Source organism: Corylus avellana, chromosome 10 (assembly GCF_965113065.1).
Source record: "Corylus avellana chromosome 10, dhCorAvel1.hap1.2, whole genome shotgun sequence".
Lineage (NCBI taxonomy): Eukaryota > Viridiplantae > Streptophyta > Magnoliopsida > Fagales > Betulaceae > Corylus > Corylus avellana.
Genome location: NC_142499.1, coordinates 1,493,379 through 1,508,723, shown reverse-complemented (window position 1 = coordinate 1,508,723; position 15,345 = coordinate 1,493,379). Strand labels below are relative to the sequence as shown.

Genomic DNA, 15,345 nt, shown 5'->3' with positions numbered 1-15,345 from the left:
TAGAAAAGGAAAACAGAACCACAGTCGAAGATACGGATCTAGTGCAAAAGGTAAGATGGGCATAGGGGAAACCGGTTAGCAAGGTGGTGGGGCAAAACCGATTGTCAAAAAAGTTTTTTTTTTGAATAATTCTGCCCTTGTGCTAAAGAGAACCAGTTTCCAAATGGACGGGAGAGGATTCCCATCCCTATATAAGAAGGTGGCAATTAATGCAAACAGAGGAAAGAAAATGACAAGTCATTAATGCTTTCAAAGATATAATTGATGTTAAAGTAATGATTAAATAATTAAATTTATTTATTCATATTAAATTAAACTTTTGAAATAATTGGTAATTTAATATGATATCAAGAGAAGAAGGCGGCAAGGTGGAGAAAGGGAGAAGGGCCACGCCAGAAAAAAGCGGACCAGAGGGGAGAAAGGGATAGCAGAGAAGGGGGAGAGAGGAGGCAACAGGGCTAGAGACATCAGGTAAACTTCTAGCACCCGTTGTGAAGAAGGCGAGGGGAGGAGGAACTGCCTCCCTCCTCTCCAAGCCTGGAGATACCTTACCTGTGCGGCTGCGGCGCTTAGAAAGAAAAGAGCTAGGGTTTGGGATTTCTAAAACGTCAACTCAATTGGTTCGTTAAACTCATTTATAAAGTCTTCTTATTTAAGCGCTTGTTCAGACAAATAAGTCATCCACAGGAGGCTCTCGAAATATATTCAACGAATTGGAGCCAATCCCATCCCAACACAAGGTTTTGAGAAATTGACTTTTTGCCAATTGTTCGTGAGTCACGTTACAGCCTACTTAAATCAAAATCTAACTCAAAAAAAAAAAAAAAATCAAAATCATTCTGTTTGGTAGAATGTATTTCTCACCCACATTTTTTATAAAAATAATTTTTCACATGTTTACCTTTGTTTTAAAAAAAAAACAAAAAAAGTACACACTAGAAAGTAGAAACCTGGTCGAAGTAGAACTGTAGTCTGTAGTGTAGGAGTCATTTTCTGTTCATATTTAAGGTGTTTAATACGACTGACCCACAAAACCTCTTCTTTAGCCAACTACATGGAAGCTTTCATGAAATTTCAACAACCATATATATATATATACGCTCAGTGAAATCGACTTGACCTACATTTTGATCCCCAAACACGTCTATTTTTGCTTCCCTTCTAATCACCATCCACTCCTTTCTTTCTCACCAAATTTCCCACCATCTGCACCCTATATCTCTTATCCAGTACTCAGTAGAAGCTTCAGAGTTGGCTGAGTTGGTGTTTACAAGAGCAAGGTTCATTTTGGGACAAATTTTTTGTGTTGGATCAGATGGTAACTGGGAATACATGGTAGAAGTATTTCACAAGCATACGGAAATTCAGAGAAACAAGACTGAGAAAAAGATAAAGTAGTTGTAGTCACCATTGATTCCCTACTCCATACGTATGCAAGTATAGAAAAGAAACCCACTTTTGGACACAGTAAGATAAGTGCTTAAGGGCATATTGTAGATCACGCGAGGGAGGAATGGCGTCGGCTTTGGCGGGAGATGATCACGCCAGGTCGACGAGCAGCCGGAGAAGCTGGGTGTCGACGAGCTTCCGGGAGGTCTGGACGGCTCCGCCGGAAGTATTCAACCGTAGCGGCAGGCAGGAAACCGATGAGGAGGAGCTCCGGTGGGCCGCCATCGAAAGGCTACCTACCTATGACCGGCTGAGGAAGGGTATGCTGAGGCAGGTCCTTGAAAATGGCAGGATTGTGCACGACGAGGTCGACGTGACAAGGCTGGGGATCCAGGACAAGAACCGGTTGATGGAGAGTATACTCAAGGTTGTCGAGGAGGACAACGAAAAGTTCCTTATGAGACTAAGGGAAAGGACTGACAGGTACGCACTTGTCGTTTCTTGTTCCTTGTCGTTTTTTTTTGTTTGGATTTCCTTTTTGTTTCTGGGTTTGTGAATTTAAGGTTTTATTTGGTGGGTTTGGATTGGTGGCAGGGTGTCGATTGAGGTTCCTAAGATTGAAGTTCGCTACGAGCATTTGTCAGTGGAGGGGGATGTGTATGTTGGGAGCCGAGCGCTTCCTACTCTGTTTAATGTCACATTGAACACAATTGAGGTATATTAAAATATGTTCCTTTTAAAATTTTTTTTTAAAATTTTAAATTTTTAAAAATTGTGAAACAGAGAGATAATTTCCCTTTAAGCAACTGGGAATGGCTTAACTTTGTCATTTGGAACAATTGTTGCTGTGTCTTTTCCTCCAGTTGTTCTGGGAGGGAGTTTGTTAGTTTGGAATCTTTGACAGGAATATTTTATTTAAGCTTTTGCTGATAACTGTTTCTGTTCTTTCCATTTTCAATTTGTAATGGGCAACAGAGTATTCTCGGATTGGTTCACCTTGCTCCATCCAAGAAGAGAAAAATCCAGATACTTGACGATATTAGTGGAATCGTCAAACCTTCAAGGTATCTTCATGAAGCGGTAGTTTTTTTTTTTTTTTTCAAATATGATTGATGGGGAAATTAACTTGCTTGCCTCGTATCTGGTGTATGTTGTTTCATTGGATGAAGTGAACTGTTCTTATTTTGTTTCTCTAGAGCATGGCCTTATTCTGATATGGTAATTCCAGGATGACTCTGCTTCTGGGTCCTCCAGGTGCAGGGAAAACAACATTGTTGATGGCGCTTGCCGGGAAGCTCGACAAGGATCTAAGGGTTTGTTTCCCAATCTCTTTCTATTTTTACGTGTCTCACTTTGCATAATCCTGCTAATTGATTGGATTTCTATACATAAACAGGCATCTGGGAAAGTCACCTACTGTGGTCACGAACTGAATGAATTTGTTCCTCAACGAACCTGTGCTTATATTGGTCAGCATGATCTTCACCATGGAGAAATGACAGTGAGAGAGACACTGGATTTCTCTGGACGCTGTCTAGGGGTTGGGACAAGATACGAAATGTTGTCGGAACTCTCAAGAAGAGAGAGAGAAGCGGGAATTAAGCCGGATCCTGAGATTGATGCGTTCATGAAGGCCACAGCAATGTCAGGCCAAAAGACCAGTTTGGTTACGGATTATATTCTCAAGGTTCAGTTCTGTCTCTCTTTTATGTTGCAGCATCTGTTTTTTTTCATCCAGCAACCCAATTTAAGAAAGCTGACTTCGTAAGAACTTTTGACAGATACTTGGACTGGGTATTTGTGCGGATATTTTGGTCGGAGATGAGATGAGGAGGGGTATCTCTGGCGGACAGAAGAAGCGTGTGACAATTGGTATAAACGTATAAGCTCTTATAAGTATTTTAAAGGGAAAAATATAATTTAGTCCCCTAAATTACCAGCCATTTGTAATTTAGCTCCTTAATATTTAAAAAGTAATAAAGTAGCTCTAAAACTACCAATTAGTTGCAAGTTGGCCACTCCGTTAGTCATCACCGTCAAATAGGATGAAAAATTCAAGAGTGCGTCTTCTGTCACCTTTTGTGCAACCCACACAATGAATGATAACTCAGCATGTAGCAAATTAGAAAATAGGTATGCCTACAGCTGATTAATAGGGTGGCTTGGGTCCTTGGCAGCGGTGGATCGTGAAGCAGCACCAGCAGCGGTTGTTGGGCTGCTGGGTCTCTTTCGTGGGTCTCGCCATGACCCGCCTCCAAACCCGCCTGAAACCGTAGTGTCCCACCTCAAAACCGGATTCTAATGCCTCAAAACCGGATTCTAATACCTCAAAATTGGATTCTAATGGCTCAAAACTCGTTTTTAGATTCAAAACTAAAAATAGCAGTGAAAAGTGAACCCTTTAAGAATTTTATCACCCTAAAGGTTGAAAAAAGGAACTCCGGTGTCGGAGAAACGGCCAGACCCGTGGGTCTAGCTGTGACCCGCCACCCCCATGGGCTGATGCTCCTCCAAGGCTACCACTTCGATTTTTTTTTTTTTTTTTTTTTTTTTTTTTTTTAAACTGTGAGAATAGGAATTATTATGGTATTTTGTTCTCATTTTAAGTTTATGTAATAGGCTGATGTGTCAACTGCTGAATGGTGTGCACAAAACAGGGGTTTTATGCATTGACCACATTGAAGATATTCTCAAAATTCAATATGACATCGTTTTGGCAAGGTTAAGTTACTAAAATGTCCTCTTGAAAAAAAAAAAATCAATTTTAAAAAGGGTTTAGGAAACGACGTCGCAGCAGCTTCGTTTCTTCGTTTTCTTCTCCATACAACCGTACAAACGAAGAAGAAGAGGAATGAGGAATCTACACCTACGTACAGATTTTACCGAAAGAGCTTTACGAATTGAGGTGGAACACACATGGCTCTCTCCCTCTTTTTCTTTCTCTGGTTCATCTTCTCTGAAACATACATCAAATTTTTTTTTTTCCCTCTTATTCTCTTTCTCTCCCACTCATCTTCCTCCACCGAACCACCATGCATAAAATCACACCCCAAAATTGCCAAAATACTTCAGCGGGTTGCCGGTCTCTCCCACGACATCTAAATCAGCGGGCACCAACTAGCGGTCCCGCCACCAAATCCACAGTATTCACCATCGGCTCAAGCTCGCCGAATCTTGCCACAGGTCGCCATCAAGGTCGCCAGGCCTCGCTCCCTAAGGTTCACCGAAGGCCATTTTTCTCTTTCTTTTGCAGAAGAATGAAGAAAGGATGCTGGAAGCCAGGCACAGTTGCGCAGATCGCTGCGAACTTGCAGACCGGCGGTCTCTCCGGTGAAACTTCAGTCCCGCCAGCGTAAGTTCGCCGAACCTCGCTTCCTAAGGTTTGCCAATTCACTTCTCAAGATTGCCGACCCCGCCGCAGGTTTGCTAAGCACTCTCCAGCAGAGACCTGCTGCTTCCGCGATCGCCAATCTACGACGTGGTTCGCTCTCCGTGATCGCCAACCATTTTTTCTCTTCTTTCGTTTCCCCTCTTTCACTCTCGCTCACCACCATAGAACCAGGGTAAGGATTTTGGGTTGATTTTTTTCAGATGGGTGTCGATTTGGTTTGATGGGTAAGGATTTTGGGGTGATTTTTTTAGATGGGTGTCGATTTGGTTTGATGGGTAAGGATTTTGGGGTGTGATTTTGAAACATAAGAAGCAAGCAAAAATGCAGGAGAACAAATGCAAAGGAAACCAGTTTTGTTCTTTTGCATTTTTGGGGTTCTGCACTCAGTTTGTACTTCAGGTTTCTTTCTCTCTGTTTGCGGTGAATGCAGAATGTTAAATATATTGGATAATATATTAGAAGCGAAAGAAAGAGAGAGAAGAGAGAGAGAGCGAAAGCACACAATGGACTACATTGTATTGACTCTAATAATAATAATGAATGAATACAGATGCCTCTATTTATAGAGAGGCAAGTAACCTAATAGACTAAGAAAAGGTAAACCTAGTAGACTAAGGAAAGGTAAACCTAGTAGACTAATAATACTTAAAGAAGTAAACAATAAGTAATATTCTTAACATCCCCCCTCAAACTCAATGTGTAAACTTGAGTTTGGGTAAAAGAAAAGGGAAAGAAAAATGAATTTGTCGAAAAAGTCGCTTGTACCGAAAGAGTTGCCGGAGTAATGCCATAAAAGTTGGTAGAGACCGATGGATTCTGCCTGAATTGAGCTATGCATTTAAGTTGGAGCTTGGTTCACTTGGTGGTAATTTGACTTGAAAACCATATACTATAATGAAGAGCTCGCCTGGTCGGCTGAGAAAAGTAGGTTCGGTTAAAAGGGGCTTGTTTGGCCCGTAACCCTTGGACCATCTCACCTGAGCTAAAGTTTGTCCCAAAAAATTCTAACTAGTAGACAGTCTCGCCTGGTCGGCTAAGATAAGCAGGGCCAGTTGAAAAGGCTAATCATGCCTGAAACCCTTGGACCGTCTCGTCTTGTTGGCTGAACTAAAGTCTGACCCATCTAACTAGTAGACCATCTTGCCTGGCCGGCTGAGCTAAGTAGGGAGAAAAATGGCCGGTTGAAGAGGCTAATCATGCCTGGAACCCTTGGACCGTTGAAAGGTCTGACCCAAAAATTCTAATTAGTAGACAGTCTCGCCTGGTCGGCTAAGATAAGTAGGGCCAATTGAAGAGGCTAATCATGCTTGAAACCCTTGGACCGTTGAAAGGTCTGACCCAAAAAATTCTCACTAGTAATGGATCAATGGCTTAGGAAAGGCTGTAGTGACCAGTGATGGCGGCATTTGACAAGGCATAAGTGGGCCGGTTGAAAGGGCTTCTTTGGCCCGAAAACCCATGGACCTGAGGAAAGATTGGTCTGACCCGAGAGTGCCTACCGCAAGAAGAATGAACCGGATTGAACTGCGCCAAAGAAAAAGGCTATGGAACCAAATTGAACAATGCATTAACCAACTTGAACCGCACAAAACAAGCGCCTAAATTTGGAGAAGAATCTTGTTTTCTACCATATAGAGATGCCAAAAGCAAAAATAGACCACAAATTTGAAGTCAGGATGAAAAATTGAGTAGGAAACACCTGGTCAACTTTTTGAGTGGTCAAAGTCAAAGTCAACGGTCAACGAATGAAAAGTCAACCATGTCAAGGTGATGATGTGGCAGATTCGCTGACGTGGACCAAGTGATGATGTGGCAAAGGATGACGTGGCACCTACTGATGTGGCACAACTGACGTGGCAAATTCGTTGGCGTGGCACTGGATGACACAGCTTAGGGCTGACGTGGCAGTATGAGGGATTGACACATGGCTGGCAAAGAGGGAAAATCATCAAGCGCGTGAGGTACACGCGCCTCACCGGTGGCCGCACTAGGGCGCGTGAAGCCCACGCGCAGAGAATTCCTGCTGCGCTTGGGGGCGCGTCCTATGTCTTCTGGTGGATTTCTGGACATATTATTGACGGCCTGCGGCGGATCTATGGAGAGGACCGGCACCCTTGCTGATCAGGTCAACGTGGCGGCGCGTGGATTGAACGTCAAAAGCTTCTAACGGCGCGTGGCGGCACGTGGAGGTTCCGATGAGGCTGTACTCGACGGCTCTCGCCTCGTCTGGCCTGGATCTATCGAACGGAGTGAAAACCACGAAGATCCGACATAGGTGGAGGCGTCCGGAGGAGCGGCAGCCGCGCGTGGAGGCACGTTGGAGCAACGGCAGTTGCTGAGGGCAGAGCGTGGAGGCGCGTGCAAAGCTGGAATATGCTGAAATTGCACAGATCCACCATTCTGGGGCCAAGACACCACTTTTGGTGGTTATTTGGCCAAGAGGAGTCACGGTGGCGATTGGCTCAGGCAGAAATTGCCGAAGGAGCGTGGAGGAGCTCGGAGGGCCGATGGCTGTGGATCTTCCACAAATCTGTAGATCTAAAGGAGTGAACGAGATTTTAAGCGGAAAACCGCTTGGCGACGCGCCGATGACCGAAATTGGGAGGTCGCTGAAGGGAGCGCCGGAAAACGTCAAAGACGTTTATTGAAGGCCACAGAAGGTAGCTCTGATACCATGTTAAATATATTAGATAATATATTAGAAGCGGAAGAAAGAGAGAGAGAGAGCGAAAGCACACAATGGACTACATTGTATTGACTCTAATAATAATAATAATGAATACAGAGGCCTCTATTTATAGAGAGGCAAGTAACCTAATAGACTAAGGAAAGGTAAACCTAGTAGACTAAGGAAAGGTAAACCTAGTAGACTAATAATACTTAAAGAAGTAAATAACAAGTAATATTCTTAACACCGAAGAACAAAAATTTCTTTAGTAAATAAGCTAAATACTGTGGATTCGGTAGCGGGACCGCTGGTGGAGGAAGATGAGTGGGAGAGACAGAGAAGAAGGGAAAAAAAAATTTTGATGTGTGTTTCGGAGGAGATGAACCAGAGAAAGAAAAAGAGGGAGAGAGAAAGAAGACAAAACTGACAAATTTTTTTTAGTTTTTTATGCTACAGTTCAGCCACGTGTGTTCCACCTCAGTTCGTAAAATTCTTTTGGTAAAATCTTTACGTAGGTGTAGCATTCCTCAACGAAGTAACGAAGCAGATGAACCCAGCGATTGCTCTGAATTCTGATCACTAGGCGTAAAGGAGCACCAACCCGGCGGAGGCAGACCATCACTGAACGGGTTTAAAGGGCTTTTTGGAGATGCTGGCGACTCAGGAGTCTTCCCATACATGGGCTTAGAAACAAAAGGATGGTTCAGAAGCATCTCGGCCGTCCACCTCTCACACGGGTCCGTTGCAAAACACTTCTCAGAAAGTCCTTCCCATCCTCGGAGAGCCCTTGAGGTATTCCCAGCAACTGTTGGTCAATCGCAAGCCGGAGTTTCAGCCATGGTTCAACCAAGAACACCGCGCCGTATGTTCCCTTGCCAAGAACCCGCCACCTTTGCCACATCGCCATGAAATCCGAACAAGCATGGAAACACACAGTGAAAACGAAGAAACAATAGGGACAAGAGTGAAAACGACCTCGTTTCTTAAACCGCTTTTTAAAATTGATTTTTTTAAAGGGCATTTTAGTAACTTAACTTTTCCAAGCCGATGTCATATTGAATTTTCCATCCTATTTGACAGTGATAACTAACAAAGTGGCTAAATTGCAACTGGTTGGTAGTTTGGAAGGTTACTTTATTACTTTTTGAATATTGGAGGCTAAATCTCAAATGACTGATAGTTTGGGGAGTTAAATTTTAAAATAGGTTATCTCCGTCATATAATATAAATAATTTGAATTATTATAATTAAGAGTCTTGATATAAATATGTGTTTTTGTATGTAAATGAGCGGGTTTGTGGATATGTATATATATATGTGTGTGATGAATGTAATGTATATGTATATTATAACATATAGACTCGAAATTAAATTATTTTTGATTTAAGTTAATTTATTTAATTAAATCTTAACAGTAATTAATTAACAAACAATTAGAATGATGCTGGTGCAGAAGAAGCATTTGTAATTATACATTACCAGTGTGATTGTTTTATTATAATGGGGGTGCAGGGGAGATGTTGGTCGGACCAGCAAAGGCTCTTTTTATGGATGAAATATCAACGGGGCTGGACAGTTCTACCACATTCCAGATATGCAAGTTCATGAGGCAAATGGTTCATATAATGGAAGTGACGATGGTCATTTCTCTTCTGCAGCCAGCACCAGAGACATTTGATCTCTTTGATGACCTTATCCTGCTTTCAGATGGTCAGGTTGTGTACCAAGGTCCAAGAGAAAATGTCCTCGATTTCTTTGAGTACATGGGTTTCAAATGCCCAGAAAGGAAAGGGGTTGCTGACTTCTTGCAAGAAGTAACCTCCAAGAAGGATCAAGAACAATATTGGTTCAAGAAGAACCAACCTCACAGATACATCTCAGTTCCCGAATTTGCACAGGCCTTCAGCTCTTTCCACATTGGCCAACAGCTTGCAGCTGATCTTAGTGTTCCTTATGACAGATCCAGAACCCACCCAGCTGCTCTGGTGACAGAGAAGTATGGTATTTCAAATATGGAACTATTCAAGGCTTGCTTTTCAAGAGAGTGGCTGCTAATGAAGCGTAATTCTTTTGTGTATATATTCAAGACTACCCAGATAACAATCATGTCCATAATTGCCTTAACAGTTTTCATTAGGACCGAAATGTCGGTTGGAACTGTAATAGATGGAGGAAAATTTTTTGGAGCACTATTCTTCAGTCTGGTTAATGTGATGTTCAATGGAGTGGCAGAACTGGCAATGACTGTTTTCAGGCTTCCTGTCTTCTATAAACAGAGGGATTTCTTGTTCTATCCTGCATGGGCTTTTGGCTTACCCATCTGGGTCCTTAGGATCCCTCTATCATTAATGGAATCAGGAATATGGCTCATTCTTACATACTACCCAATTGGATTTGCTCCGGCTCCTAGCAGGTAAATGGGCTTTGATTTCTTGTCTATGGAAATCTGATTCCCTACTTACTAGATACTGGAATTTTATGTATCAAACTCATGGGGTTTAGTCAATGTTTCTTTCATTAACACATTTCTTCCTTCATTACTTCAGGTTTTTCCGACAGTTCTTGGCATTCTTTGGAGTACATCAAATGGCATTGTCTCTCTTTCGGTTCATTGCTGCACTTGGAAGAACACAAGTTGTTGCAACTTGGCTGGGTACCTTTGCCTTGCTATTGGTTTTTGTGCTTGGAGGGTTCATTGTTTCCAGAAGTAATTAATTCATCTCTTTCCAATCTGGCTGTCAGTATAATTCAAACATTAATTTATTTGATATCAAATTTTGACTCTTCATTTTGTGCCTGTAGATGACATTGAACCATGGATGATATGGGCCTATTATAGTTCTCCTATGATGTATGGACAGAATGCCATTGTTATGAATGAATTTCTTGATAAAAGATGGAGCAAGGTAAGATATCTTCACGGTCTAATTGTCTTCATTTGTTGATTTTGGAATTGCACCTACATTTCTTACATGCATATGCAAATATAAACTCAAATTAGGCAGTTCTGACTCCATAGCCATCATGAAAATTATCCAAAACTTTTATCTATTGCAGCCCAATACAGACCCCAGTATTAAGGCAGCTACAGTTGGAGAAGTCCTTCTCAAGTCCAGAGGCTTCTTTACCGATGATTATTGGTTTTGGATTTGTATTGGAGCGCTCTTTGGATTCTCACTTCTCTTCAACCTGTTATTTATTGCAGCATTGACTTTCCTGAATCGTAAGTTATCTATTCTTATTTCTACTCAGAGTTTTCATTCATAAAAAGGAAATTCCTAGTTGACAAACCCTTTTGTGGAAATAAATTTCAGCTTTGGGTGATTCAAAAGCTGTCATTGCTGATGAAGAAAATGACAAGAAGAATGAGAAGTCATCCTCTGGAAAGCATAGAACAGAAGGTTTTATCCTTTACCTTTCCCCTTCTATATTAATGGTTCCCTCATTTCTCCGCTTCTGCTGGCATTTAGTTAAAATTAGTTCATCAGTAATTCTATTTCAATTAGAGAAGTAGAAATTTTAATGTTGTTTTCTAACAACCATGTCATAATTTTGAACAACCATGTTAAACTCAGAAATATTCCTAGCTACCTGCATCAATGTTTTTTTTCCCTTCCTCTAGAGAAGGAAAATAATGAAAAAAAGAAAAAGAAAAAGAGCCTGAAATATGTCCCATGACATGTATATTTGAGAAGAATGGAAAAGACAAAGGTTTTGTTAGTTAACAAAAAATCTGGTTTTGGCTTAAGAAAATAAACTTCAAGGCCCTACAAAGTATTCAGGAGAAAAAAGCTTACATGCTTGTTTCAATGGTTAAGAGGTGTTAATCATCTTCTTCAATATGCCTATCCTTTTTGTGAAACAATTACAGGTATTGATATGGCCGTGAGAAGTTCTTCAGAAATTGTTGGTGCCTCAGATAATGCCCCAAGAAGAGGAATGGTTTTGCCCTTCCAACCCCTTTCGCTTGCGTTTAACCATATGAACTACTATGTGGATATGCCTGCTGTAAGTCGCTCATTTTAAAAACTTTTCATTCTCTGCCAAATAAATTCAGGTTTTCATTGACATTGTTAACTATCAAATGCCAATACAAGTTCTTGTCAAAATTCTTCTTAATCTCCAAACAACGAGGTAACAATTTGGCCTTTCCTACCAGGAAATGAAGAGTCAAGGGATTGAAGAAGATCGTCTTCAATTGTTAAGAGATGTTAGCGGTGCTTTTAGACCAGGCGTATTGACAGCACTTGTCGGTGTCAGTGGTGCTGGGAAGACGACCCTTATGGACGTGTTAGCAGGAAGAAAGACCGGTGGATACACCGACGGAACCATTACCATCTCTGGTTATCCTAAAAACCAAGCAACATTTGCCCGGGTTAGCGGTTACTGTGAACAGAATGACATTCATTCACCGCATGTTACTGTCTATGAATCTGTTCTATATTCAGCTTGGCTCCGTCTCTCTGCAGATGTAAAGACAGAAACGCGAAAGGTATGTATTGTATGTTGAACGGTCTTCTAGCTAGAATCAGTATCATTCTAGACCTTTAAGATTCATTTGTTTCTACTCACCTAAAGTTTTGGATTCCTATAAGGATCCAAGTTCTGAGTGTGCGTTTTCTGAATTCTTATTTTAATTTCTATTTGTGGTACAGATGTTTGTAGAAGAAGTTATGGAATTGGTTGAGCTTAAACCCCTGAGAAACGCGCTAGTCGGCCTTCCAGGAATAGATGGTCTTTCAACAGAACAAAGGAAGAGGCTGACAATAGCTGTGGAGCTGGTTGCTAACCCTGCTATCATCTTCATGGATGAACCAACATCTGGTCTGGATGCCAGAGCTGCTGCTATTGTTATGCGTACAGTGAGAAATACAGTGGATACTGGGAGAACTGTTGTATGCACAATCCACCAGCCTAGCATAGACATTTTTGAAGCTTTTGATGAGGTGCTGCTCCATTTTCTTAACTTCGGTGTTAAAGTTTGTTATTCTATATTTTTTATGCATCTTTGTTACAACATGTGTTTTCAACTTTGACATTGTGCTTGATGCAGCTACTGCTGATGAAAAGAGGAGGGCAAGTCATTTATGCTGGACCTCTTGGTCACCATTCTCACAAGCTAATTGAATATTTCGAAGTGAGTATCTGTTCCATGCTTTTTTTTAGAGTTGATCAATATGTCTAATTTCATTAAATTCAAACTAGGGAGATTTAAACAAATGACTTCCATTTCATTAGATTTTCCCCTTAGGGTTGACTAGCAAGAGTTTGATAGGCATTGACTAATGTCTATAACCTATGCCAGGCTGTTTCAGGAGTGCCTAAGATCAAGGATGGTTACAACCCTGCTACATGGACGCTTGAAGTCACTGCTCCTACAGTTGAGGCTCAACTTGATGTTGATTTTGCAGAAATTTATGTCAACTCCTCACTTTATCAGTAAGTTCTAATCATATGATTATTTTGAAGAAGGTTGCTTTCTTACTTTCGCGGGATTTTTTTATATTTTGTGATTCTCATTTCTCTCTTGATGGTCTTTCAGGAGGACTCAGGAACTCATCAAAGATCTAAGTTCTCCAGTCCCAGGCTCCAAGGACCTCTATTTCCAAACCAAATACTCCAAATCTTTTCCTGTTCAGTGCAAAGCTTGTTTCTGGAAACAACATTGGTCTTACTGGAGAAACCCTCAGTACAATGCCGTTCGGTTCTTCATGACTATTGTCATTGGTACATTATTTGGTCTCATCTTCTGGAACAAAGGACAAAAGACGTAAGTCTTGAGATTTTAGTTTAGAAAGTGATCTCTACTGATTGAATGGGAGCTCCCCTGTTTTATCTTCATATTCATTGCCATTTGTCTCAGATGTTAACTCTAATATTTTGTTAACAGTGACAAACAACAAGATTTGATCAATCTTTTGGGAGCCATGTTTACTGCTGTGCTTTTCCTTGGAGCCACCAATACTTATGCAGTGCAGGCTATTGTTGCCATTGAAAGAACAGTTTTCTACCGTGAAAGAGCAGTAGGGATGTATTCTCCTCTGGCTTATGCATTCGCTCAGGTAACTTTTAGGCAATTCTTCTCTTTTCTTGTAGGGCTTTAATCCCAAAACTGTGAAAACAGAATATATCTTGCAAATAATGAAACTCTATTACACAACTACACTTTTTAATACTCTACTAATTATGCAGGTGGCCATAGAGACAGTTTACGTTGCAATTCAGACTTTTGTTTACACTCTTCTTCTTTACTCCATGATTGGGTTTGAGTGGAAGGCAGCCAAATTCTTGTGGTTCTATTACTGCATATTTATGTGTTTTGTCTACCACACAATGTATGGAATGATGCTTGTTGCACTGACGCCGAGCCACCAAATTGCCGCCATTTGTATGTCGTTCTTCCTCGGTTTTTGGAACTTGTTCTCTGGTTTTCTCATTCCCAGGCCGGTATGTTATTCAAACTCAATCTGTGTTGCATACTGCGCTCACGTATCTCACCATTTGATGATTTATGATTTTCCCTAAAAATGGCTAAGCGTTAGATAAAATCATGTCTTAAAAAATACACCCACTTGCATATTGTGCGTTCAAACCACCACGTTTTTTGAACACACTTCTAAAACAACTAACTTTCCGTGGTTTTGTTTAAAAACGCGTGTTTTGCCTCAAAATTGCAGGTCAAACGTACGCTTAAAATTTCACTTTGCATACAAAACTAACGGTAGTCTGCACATTGCAGCAAATCCCCATTTGGTGGAGGTGGTACTACTGGGCTTCTCCGGTGGCTTGGACACTATATGGCCTTGTGACATCTCAAGTGGGCGACAAAAATGGTGTCGTTGAGGTACCTGGAATAGGTAACGTGCCACTGAAGATGTTGCTTAAAAGGGGCTTGGGTTTTGATTATGACTTCCTTCCAGCCGTTGCCGTGGCCCATGTCGGCTGGGTTCTTCTCTTCTTCTTTGTCTTTGCTTATGGCATCAAGTTCCTCAACTTCCAAAGGAGATAACCAGCTTCAGTTACACAGTAGTCTCACAACTGTATACACAATAGGAAAGCAACCGTGTAGTAGTTATAAACCGGGAAACAAAACAGTTAAACTTCCTTTTTCTTTTTTTTTCTTTTTTTTTTGCCCTTTTTTCTTCTAGCGTATTTCTATTCTTTTGTTCATGCTTCTCCATAAAAGCGGCTATATTGTCCTGCTCCTGCAGTGCAGACTGTACAGTAGACAAGCAAAATACTGTACAAAGACAATAACTGTAATCTTATATAAAGTCTAAAGACATTGAGAAGAGTGTTTTCTCTGCATTAAATCCGTTTGTCACGTAGATCTTAAGATTATCCTTTATAATCCTAAGATTATCCATTGTAATTCACGATATATTATATATAGACACAAATTTTTTTTAAATTGGTTTGGAGAAAATTTACTTTAACCTATTCTAATGAGTAATTAGTGTCGTTCAACATGATTGAATTTTTAAAAAATCAATGTTTGAAGGAAATTTCCTCCAAAGCAATTAGGTAGAAATTAGATTTTTTTTTTTTAAAAAAAAAGAAAAGAAAATGCAGGTACCACCATGATACTACCATTTTTTTTTTTTTTTTCATTTATACCACCAAACTACCAGAAATAATATTTAAATACATCAAACCACTTTTGCTTGTCAAAAATGTGACTCATCGATTCATCGTCATGAATAGAAGAATGATCGCATGCAATGGATTTGATTCCATTTCATAAAATATCATAATTGATTCCATTATAAATTTATAATTATTAAAACAAATCAAAACAAGTTAAAATTGCAGTCAATGCCACGTCAGTTTCCTTTAAAAAGCAAAAAACAAAAAAACAAAAAGTTGCGTGAGAAGAAGGCGTGTTGGGTGGGTGTAG

At 40.6% G+C, this 15,345-nt stretch overlaps 1 protein-coding gene across 1 annotated transcript; it reads left to right on the top strand.

Moving 5' to 3' along the window:
• Positions 1-1,130: 1,130 nt before the first annotated feature.
• On the top strand, positions 1,131-14,859 carry LOC132162099 (ABC transporter G family member 39-like). Its single transcript, XM_059572349.2, has 20 exons — positions 1,131-1,872; positions 1,984-2,104; positions 2,365-2,453; positions 2,618-2,702; positions 2,786-3,076; positions 3,171-3,261; positions 8,961-9,861; positions 9,995-10,155; positions 10,251-10,354; positions 10,506-10,671; positions 10,763-10,849; positions 11,320-11,456; positions 11,608-11,940; positions 12,104-12,394; positions 12,502-12,585; positions 12,754-12,887; positions 12,991-13,218; positions 13,339-13,510; positions 13,641-13,895; positions 14,188-14,859. Exons 1-20 carry the CDS (start codon positions 1,514-1,516, stop codon positions 14,455-14,457), a joined length of 4,359 nt encoding a protein of 1,452 aa, XP_059428332.2. The 5' UTR covers positions 1,131-1,513; the 3' UTR covers positions 14,458-14,859.
• The last annotated feature ends 486 nt before the right edge of the window (positions 14,860-15,345 follow it).

What these genes read in the sequence shown, in the direction of transcription:
- LOC132162099 (XM_059572349.2), top strand. Translation starts at nt 1,514, where the DNA reads ATGGCGTCGGCTTTGGCGGGAGATGATCACGCCAGGTCGACGAGCAGC. An exon ending in TCACATTGAACACAATTGAG is followed by an intron (nt 2,105 to 2,364) that starts GTATATTAAAAT and finishes AATGGGCAACAG; the next exon opens with AGTATTCTCGGATTGGTTCA. An exon ending in TTGATAAAAGATGGAGCAAG is followed by an intron (nt 10,355 to 10,505) that starts GTAAGATATCTT and finishes TATCTATTGCAG; the next exon opens with CCCAATACAGACCCCAGTAT.